Here is a 9,312-nt window from a genome sequence, read left to right as displayed (position 1 = left end):
CGGGGGCGTGGCCATAGCGTGTCCCTCCCCGCCTCACGCCGTCCCCGCTCCCGCTGTGGCCGCCGTGGCGATGTGGCGCAGCGCCGGCCTGGCTGGCGACGCGCAGGTATCGCGGCCGCCCGCGGGCCCTCGGGGCTGGCCCTGAGGCCCGGCCCGGCCCGGGGGTCCGTGCGGGCGTGGGTGCCCCGAGGAGCAGAAGGAGCGTGGGTTGTGTGCTGTCCTGGGCCGTACGGGGCGCTGAGGGGGCGATGGCGGGGCCGCAGGGACAGGGGAGCGTGGAGGGGGCTGTGGAGGCAGAGAGGCACCCTGGGCTGGGGGGAGTGAGTGGGGACAGGGCTGGCAGCGATTCCTCATGGCCAGCTGGGAGCTGTGCCCTGTTCGGCTCTCCCGACCGGCAGGGAAGGGAATTCCCGTCCCTGGGCTCAGCCCAGGCAGGACAGGAGCTCAAATGTGGCACTGGGTGACTTCACCCCTATGGAAAAACTCGCTGAAGTCAAATTTCCTGCTTCCAGGCACCTGCTGTTACTGTAAGGGCTGCACAGAGAACTCCTGTTCTCCCTGTCTGTATTTGTCTTTAACATACTCCTGTCGTGCAGAGAGATGTGGAGAAGCTGCTTAAATAGAGAAAATAAAATTTATCTGCTGTAACTGCAGTGCTGCAAAGAGCTGTGCCTACAGAGGGAACTGCAAAGGAGAATTTTCCCCTTACTGCATATTTCATATCTCAACACCAGTGATTCACAGCGTGTTTTATTTGAATTTGGCTTCTGCTAGTGAGCAGAGCTATTTTTGTGTACCAGATTTTGCTCTGTAAGTCTGAGCAATGCTGAATTCTCTCTGTCATTCACGGTTGCTGACACACAGATGGCATTCCTCTAAAGACTCCTCTTCCCATGTGTTTGTTCCGTGCTTTCTTGAGACCTAGATGAGTGGAATTTTTCTAGAGTCACGTCATGTGGTGCTGCTTGGCCTTATGAACCTTGCCATAAGCACTTCCTAGGTGCAGCTTAGAGCTTACAGTTCAAAACAAAGCAAAATCTTTCTTCCCTACCTTCATTACATATCTGAACCCGCAGAGGTGGGACTGACCTGTCCTAAAACTATCTGGATTGGAAAGAAATAGAGCAGGAAGCAAAATTGAAAGGAAATGTTCAGTCTGAGGAAGAAGGGGAGCAGAAAGAATTGTGGGGAATGGTTGGAGAGGATGACTCCCATTTGTTTTGTGTGTCTGGTCTTGAGAGAACTGTGGGGATGGCACATTTTGAAGCTGTAGGAGATGAGATTTTGGTTTGTTAGCCTTTTCCCTCTGCTACAAGATGTGATCCATAAAACATCTCATTTTGTCAGCACTGCTCTCAGTGCAGTGCAAAGCAGTACTAAGATATAACTTTGCTTTCTGAAAGCGTATTAAGTGATTGATGTTTTAGTCAAAACATGTTAAAACTTTCCTTTTGTTTTTATGTGTATCAGCCTTTTTAACATCCAGCAGAGTGCACATATAGGTACATCAGAAACTGGACTTTATTGGGGTTTTTTGCACAGAAATTGATCTGTCCTTTTAAAATTAACACACATTCTGCTGGGATGTTGAATGAAAATTATTCTATAGCTGTAGTTTGCCTGGAAAGGAAGCTAAGTAAACATTTCTGTCATACCTTGAGATTAAATTATTTATGTGAGATTGGATTGCAGATGGCTGCAAGTAATTTTTGCTCTTCACAATAGATAAATTGGTTTGAAAACTGTGCAGTTTCCTCCAAAAGAGTTGTTGTAATTGAGGACTGTGTATCTTGCAAATGTTTGAATTAATTAAGAAGCTGTGTAATCGCATCCTTTACGACAGTCGTGAAACAACAGCTTGGTGTGTGCTGCTCACATTTTAAAATGAGAGTGTTAATTTTTGCAGCATTCCCAGATGCATTGCACACATTTTGGGTGAAGAAACACATGAAGAGAGGTAATGCTATTTACTTAAGGCCACAGAAATTAAGATTACAGTGAAAGGGTCAACCTCAGAGACTTTTGGGTTTGATTGCTGGACAGTTCTCTTAAAAAAGTTACAAATTGTGAAATGATGCCATAGAGAGGAATATTTTTGTCCAAGAAAAGAAATTGAAGCAGAAAAGCACAACAGGACTGTAACAGTGTCTTTGCTTGGTTGTTGGTTTGTTTTTGTTTTGCTTTGTTGTTTTATTTCAGAAGGCTGAGACCAAAGAGGAATTCGTAAAAGTTAGAAGGAGGGATTTGGAAAGGCTGACAACTGAAGTTATGCAACTGCGGGATTTCTTACCCAAAATAGTAAATGGAGATATCCTGGGGACATTCCAGAAGCTGGATGCTATTGAATCAAGTGAGTAGCACCATCTTACAAGCTCTTGCAGTTTCTGCCAGAACTGCTTAGAACAAACTGTTGTGCTCCAGAAATAGCTGTAGAGTTTGTGGAGCCATTCCAGATCCAACTGTGTTGTTCAGTGACTGCTTCAGTAAATTAATGTGTTTGTAGTGAAGAAAATTACAAGCTGCCTTAGGAATAATCAGACATGTCAAACGAATCTTTAAAAATATTTTACTGTGGATAAAAACATATGTAGTTCAGGCAGTAAGGGAAGCTGTATGAGGAACAAAAAATGTTTTCCTTTTGAGAAAAGGCAAAAACATTTTGTTTTTCAAAAGGTGACTTTCACAGAAAAAAAAATCCCAACAAAATAATGGTAAATAGCAGTGGGTAAAAATTTGAAGGGAGAGTGAGTTAATCTTGTATTTGGCCTGTCTTTTTTTTTTTTAGCTTGTATGCTTTACTAATAAAAAAAAAAAATTCTGTAATAAAAGTATTTTTATTGCTGTCCTCAAAGTCCATTTTTTCAATGTTGGGTTTCTCTGTGCATTTTTTTTTTCCAAAAATAACTCCTCTCCCAACATTCCATCAGGGCCAAACAGGAGTCAGCTCCATCCCTGGTCTGTAGCTTACCTGCAGCTGCACAATTTACCTGGATTTGGGTTTGCCTGAAAAGCCATGGAACAAGAGACATTACAGAGAGTGTGTCTCTTCTAGAATACCAAGTGAAAAATGGAAAGTTAATTTGCAACAGGCAGCTAAGGAGAAGCAAGGTGGGGCCTCAAGGCTCTATATATACAAGTGAAAAATGGAAAGTTAATTTGCAACAGGCAGCTAAGGAGAAGCAAGGTAGGGCCTAAAGGCCCATGTCTGACAATATAATATATTGGGGCAGAGCTTCCAGCTGCCTCAGTGATCCACTTTTTGGGAAGATTCCTCCATGTCACAAGCAGTGGACAGGATCTGGAAGTGTTCTCTGTGGCAAGGCACCAGGGACTGTTTCCAGCTGCATTAAGTGTTCAAGATCCTCAATTTGTTTTTACTTACTTGTCTTGGGATTCCTCTCACTGATCCTTCTTACATTCCTTGTGCCAGGCATCAAGGAGACACTGTCCATCCAGAGCAGGCTCATGGCATCAACATGGGGATTTTAAGAGTCCTTCAAATGTTCTGCTGGCTGCCCAGAATTCTCTGGGTCCTCGAGGGCAGGACCTGAAGCTGAGACAGATTTTGAATTCTCTGGAGTCTTTCTCCACAGTGGAGATTTCTTTTGCAGGTGATGAGGTCATCTGTATATTTATTCAAGCTCTGGCCACTGTGTGCCCCTACAACTGGACAAGTCAAGTGGAGATTTTTGCTGCTCCAGTCTTCTCCTGCCTCTGCAGCATGAAATAAGGCAGACTGAAAGGAGGCTTTGGAGCATACAAATCACTAAAGGTTGGACATCACAGGGACACAAACAGCCTTCACTCTCAGAATGGTGCTGTTTGCTGCATACAGCTTCTCTGTGTGGCGTGTGAAGCTCACAGGAGTCCTGGCAGCTCCTAGAGATATTTTTTCATGTTCTTACAGAAGCCTGATGTGTGATTTGTACATCTCCAGGCTTCCATCAGCTGTTGCAGTTTTCTGGGTACTTGAGCAGCAGTCTCCTTTCCCTCAAGAAGTGCAGATTACAGCCAGAGGCTTTCAACACCTCTGACCCATTCAGTTGTGAGATTGATGGGGTCTGGAACGGCTTTGAGAAACACTGAGTTGAGAAACCTTGAGATCTTTGCACGTTTCCCTGGTGTGTGCAGGTCAATAGGACACCCATTTCCTGTGGCTTCCTGGGGGTGATCTCTGAAGTCTGAGCTGGCAATGCTCAGTGCAGCCAACACCTGCTTTTCAGGCTGCTGTCAGGGTCTTCATTAAGATTTTTGTAGTTGTTCATTTCTAAAAGAGGGTTCTGTTTTGTTCTTATTACCCTTCTCAGGAAGAGTGCTTGGCTTCAGAAGTTTTAGAAATACAGCTCCAGCAATTCTGTATTATTATGGATATGTTTAGTGGAACTCACTCCACTTGGGAAGTGTTAAAATTAGCATTTAACATTGCTCTAGCATTTGGATCACTAGAGTTGGAGTTCCATTACTTGTTGGCAATCATTCCTATTGTACTCAGTTGTCCACCTCCCAGAGCTTTGAGATTAGATGTCTGGTCCAGAAAGTGTCCCAGTATGACCTATAACTCTCTGTGGATGAAACCAGTCTACCTCTCATCTGAAATGGGGACCTTCTTTCCTGTGCCTGGTGTCTTGTTCTGCTTTGGAGTCTCTAGCTAGAGAGCAAGTGCCACTTCTTCCCAGAGCCTGATTTACCACTGCAGTGGTGAAGTTACGTATTTCTTCTTTGTGTGAAGGTGCCATTCAGTTTTTTTGTTGCTCACCCAAGCTGGTAATGAAAGCTGCTTCTTTCTCTTCAGAGCAAAGGCACAGCTGGGAGAGCTGACTGGGCATAGCAGGGAAGTTTCCACAAATGAGGAACAATGTGAAGCAAGTCTCTTTTCAGCAGCTTCCACGATTGTCCTTTTTGCCCCTTCCACATAAAACATTGTGATACCTTAGAGAATGTTGGCACATCCTTCTTTTATCTGAAGCCCTTTTAAAAGTCCAGGTTGCATTGTGTTAACAATAAGTAGTCATTATTATTCCCCTTCTGGCTCAGGTTTGGTTCTGGGATCTTTGAAGTTTGCTGGAGAAGGATGTGGCATCTTTGTGTGTCTGCTGGATTCAGCTTGGATCCATCCTCTCAAAGACTGGAAGCGATTCCTCTCTTTCTGGAGAGCTTGTTTTCTTGCAGGAACAGAGATTTTCACTGGATGAATTTACCTGGCAAGGCTCTTGGTCTGCTGTATGTAAGCAGAGCATGTTCTCCTCCTGCTCAAGACATCTTCTTAGGACTCACACCCACATAGTCAGAAGTGCATGAAACTGAGTTTTCTTCACTTGACAGAAGGAAGGTTTCTTGCTGCTGACCGGAGTTATCCTCAAAAACTCAGTTTAATCCATTTCTGCCTTCATTCTTTTCCTTGGGACTGCAGATTGAAAAGGGGCAAGTTGCTCAGAGAGTGTGTCCTGACACAGAGATGTTTGTCAGCAGTGAACCCTTGCCTTGCCTCTTTGCTTTCTGCTAAAATGTGTTGCTGGCTTGGAATCACACAAGGGCTGAGTGGAAATATGTTCTACCTCTTCAGATAAATCAGCTGCAAACAGCTTTTCTCCTTTTTTACAGGCTACTCAAAGCAATGTGTGTATACTTAAAATGATAAACTTGTCAATTAGGACCAAAACAGGAAAGTATTTATTTTAAAATCATGTGGAACTACTAAATAGAATGCCAGAAGCCAGGTCCTTTGTTTAATAAGAACATATTTGGATAATTTTTAATTATGTTGTCTTTTTATGATAGAATTTGATATGATTTTTAGGAATTACATAAAAAATCCTGTCACATATTGGGGAAAGTATTTCAAGTATGTTAAACTGTAGACCAAGCTGTCAGATTCAAGGGTATGGTGTTTGAAGTAGGGTATAATTTATTTTTTTCAAACTAACCAAAGTTGCAGTAGATGCTGTTTGGATTTTACTTTTTGGAACTACTTAAACATGTTTCCTTTTTTCAGTATAAATGCTAAGCCTCCACAACTGTGTTGTTTTAAAGCACAATATGCATCTATTGTTAAAACTATGCACAATATGTTCTTCAAAGAGAATTTTTTTAAACAGGCATCATGCTGGTGAAGTGGAATACTTTTAACTTGATTTCTGTTCACTAAAATAAAGTGCCTAAATTAGAATGAATTTCTGATAACATCCGAAATTTCTGATAACATCAGAAATTTGATAACATCAGAAATTATTTTTATAAGGGAATAATAAACTTTGCTTGTAACTGACAAAATGTTTAAATAGTTTATAATCATGGAATCACAGAATGTGTTGGGTTGCTAGGGATCTTAGAGATCATCCAGTTCTAACCTCATTGCCATGGGCAGGGACTTTTCACTAGCCCAGGTTGCTTACACTACTTTATAAATAATATTTTTAAATATTTGGAATAGTTGCTTTTCGTTCTTGCTATCCTTGTCAGTTGTAAATTGTAGATTGAAACACTCACTTTTGACTACTGTTGGTATTTTTAATTTGTTTTTAATAATATAGTCACTGACTTAGGTGGAATTTCACTCACGGAGTTTTCATGGAAACCAACATGAAAACAAAATAGAAAATGGAGTAAATTTTTAAAAATCTTCTCAACCCTCAGTATTTAACAGGCAGATGTGATCCTTTTAAATCAGATCCTTTTAAATTGGTTTGCTTTCTTAGAGCTGTTGCCACAGAGCAAATTGTGAGATTCCCGTTTGGCCGCGGGGAGGTGATCTCGCACAAGCAAACGGCTGAGGCACCTCAGTAAAGTCACACTTGGTGGATTCTCTTTGCTTTTATCCTGGCCCGATGACCATAACGTGTTTGATCCTTCTTTCTTTTATCTGATTTATCTTGTCACAGGCCTGGAGAAGAAGGAGGAGGAAATAGAGCAGCTGAGGATGGATTGTGAGCACTTTAGAGCCCGTTTGGAAACAGCCCAGGCGGATTGCATGAGAGAGAAGAAGGTAGATGTGCTGCCAGAATATTGATATCTGGGTGTTTGAGTTCTAATAACAAAAGCAGAAATGAGAAAATTTTCATTTTTATGTCACAAATGAATCCTTGGTCTCAAATCTGTTTGGGATTTCTATCCAAATAGTCATCCATATCCATATTAATGTGTTGAAGTAAAACACTGGGTATTTGGGAAGATTGTGGCATAGCTAGAATTAAAAGATCCTTCACAGAATCAGTTCTTGTGAATTTAACATTGCTGTAACATATTTGCAAAGAGGACAATAGGAGATAGTTCCAGCAGTGCAATGTACAGAATGAAAGCAGCCTCTCTTGGTTTGCTGTGAGCTGTGTACCTTTGTTTAGTGTTAATAATCTTTCTCAAAGCACCTATTGATCCAATTGCCATGTACAGCTGAGAATCAAGGAGCAATTTCAGGGCTCCTCTTCCTCTGTCAATATTGTATTTAGTGATTATGAGAGGGAAGATTCTTAACAATTAAGGAATAGCAAAGACACTGACTCCTCAGTCTGTGAAGCCATTTGGGTTCAAATGATTCTCTGTGAGAATCACTGGTGATTATTTGCTGCAAAAGTTCACTTCCTTGGAGCCATCTGCATCAGTTAGCAGTTGGGGTTGTACAGCTGGCATTTGCCAGCCTTGGGATTGCACAAAGACAGATGAACCACAAAACTTACTTCATTTTTGAAAAGGAATAATGAAGAGTTCAGAAATGCACTTTCAGTACATATCTGTGTAGATGAAACACTCTGGAATGAAGTTTGGTATGGTGGAATAGTTGTCAGTCTGGATATTCCTTATTTCAAAATAACTATCTTCTGGGATCAATGTTGCAGTTCAGCAGTAGGTACAGAGTTCATTTTGCTGTGCACTGAGGTCTTCAGTTGCAGGGATAAAATTCCTGTAAAATTGAATGCTGATGCTTTAGATATTAATGAAGCAAGTCCCACCCATGCTTCTTGTTAATACTACAAATAAAGGGCAGGTGGTTTGAGTTTATGATTTCTTTAGAATGAGTTTCACTTAAAGCATGGATAGGTTAATAGGAGCAGTTGTTTTGGTGTTTCTGCTCAAAGCTCTTCTCTTCATGCCTTTGTTGTGCAGTGTGTGGCAGTTGTGATAGGGTTCTGTTAAATGCCAGGAAGGTGTATTTCAGTGGATTGTGCTCATGATGTTGTGAAGTCCTTTAGCTTTCAGGATACAACAAGATGGTGTGTGTATATGAGTGATGATTTTTTTGTTCCTGTTCTTTGTTGTGCAGTGTGTGGCAGTTGTGATAGGGTTCTGTTAAATGCCAGGAGGGTGTATTTCAGTGGATTGTGCTCATGATGTTGTGAAATCCTTTAGCTTTCAGGATACAACAAGATGATGGTGTGTGTATATGAGTGATTTTTTTGTTCCTGTTAATCACTTTTCTGGTGTTTTCTGATGTTTTCCATTTGGTTGATGTTCTGCTTTAGGCATCCTTGTGTGGAGTTTCTGAATTATTTTCTACAAATTTATCTTCTGAAGGAGAAGAAAATTACTCATTGAAACAAACATGGAAAAATGCATTTCTGGTTGAGCAGTGTCCTTTTCTGAGGCCATCATAAATCAACATTTTGCATTCCAAATTCTCTATGAAGAGCTGTGTCACTGATTAGGGAATTGCTGTGCTTTCTGAACCTGAGCAAAACTTGAAGTGCAGATGTTATTCTTGGCTGATGTCTCCTTTGTCTGTCTTTTTGCAGTTCCATACTTGGGCACTGCTGTATTCTTGTGCCTTGACCTTTTCCTGAAGATGGTGGTGTTGCATAGCACAGGGATTGTTGATGATGTGAGCCCTTAGGAGTGTTGCTTCCAGCCAGGTTATTTGCTTTTGCAGGCTCCATTTATTTTTCTGGCTCTTGCATGTACTATTTTGTTTTCCTTGCCTCACATCTTTGTTCTGATGTTGCTTTTGATCTATTAAAAATGCTGGCATTTTTTTTTCTGCTGGCTTTGCATGCTTTTGGGGGGTCTAGATTTGGTATTACTGGGTTTTATGTCTTACTCAGTATTAGCATCCAAATGCAAATAAAATGTATTAAAGATACATTTCCCTAAGACTAGGACAGTGTGGAAAAGACAGGGAGAATATAGGGATTAGGCAGGAAGATGCCTGAGGACATTTTGTGGATGCACAGGGTGGCAGAAAAGCTGATAGGCCTGGCAGTGAGTCATGTAAAAGATGAAATTTGGCTAATTTGCTTAAAAGTGATCAAAGTATTAAGAAATAAGAGACTTTTCCTGGGAGTTTCTGCCTATGGAATCAGCAGCAAGTGTCAGTCTTTTGCCTAT

At 41.5% G+C, this 9,312-nt stretch overlaps 1 protein-coding gene across 6 annotated transcripts in view; it reads left to right on the top strand.

Annotated features, from left to right (window-relative positions):
- The first annotated feature begins 8 nt into the window (after window positions 1–8).
- LOC120511842 (heat shock transcription factor 2 binding protein) overlaps window positions 9–9,312 on the top strand; it is a 49,387-nt gene continuing 40,083 nt past the window's right edge. For 5 of the 6 annotated variants that reach the window (XM_039729420.1, XM_039729418.1, XM_039729419.1 and 2 more), the window contains exons 1-3: window positions 9–106; window positions 2,200–2,350; window positions 6,879–6,982. In XM_039729420.1, coding sequence (XP_039585354.1) covers window positions 71–106; window positions 2,200–2,350; window positions 6,879–6,982 — 291 coding nt within the window. In that variant the 5' untranslated portion in view covers window positions 9–70. The remainder of the gene's footprint in view (window positions 107–2,199; window positions 2,351–6,878; window positions 6,983–9,312) is intronic. The other variant, XM_039729416.1, reaches the window with a different exon arrangement.

This window comes from Passer montanus, unplaced genomic scaffold (genome assembly GCF_014805655.1).
Source record: "Passer montanus isolate IOZ18808 unplaced genomic scaffold, ASM1480565v1 scaffold69, whole genome shotgun sequence".
NCBI lineage: Eukaryota > Metazoa > Chordata > Aves > Passeriformes > Passeridae > Passer > Passer montanus.
The sequence above is the reverse complement of the archived record's forward strand: the minus strand, read 5'-3'. Positions and strand labels throughout refer to the sequence as shown.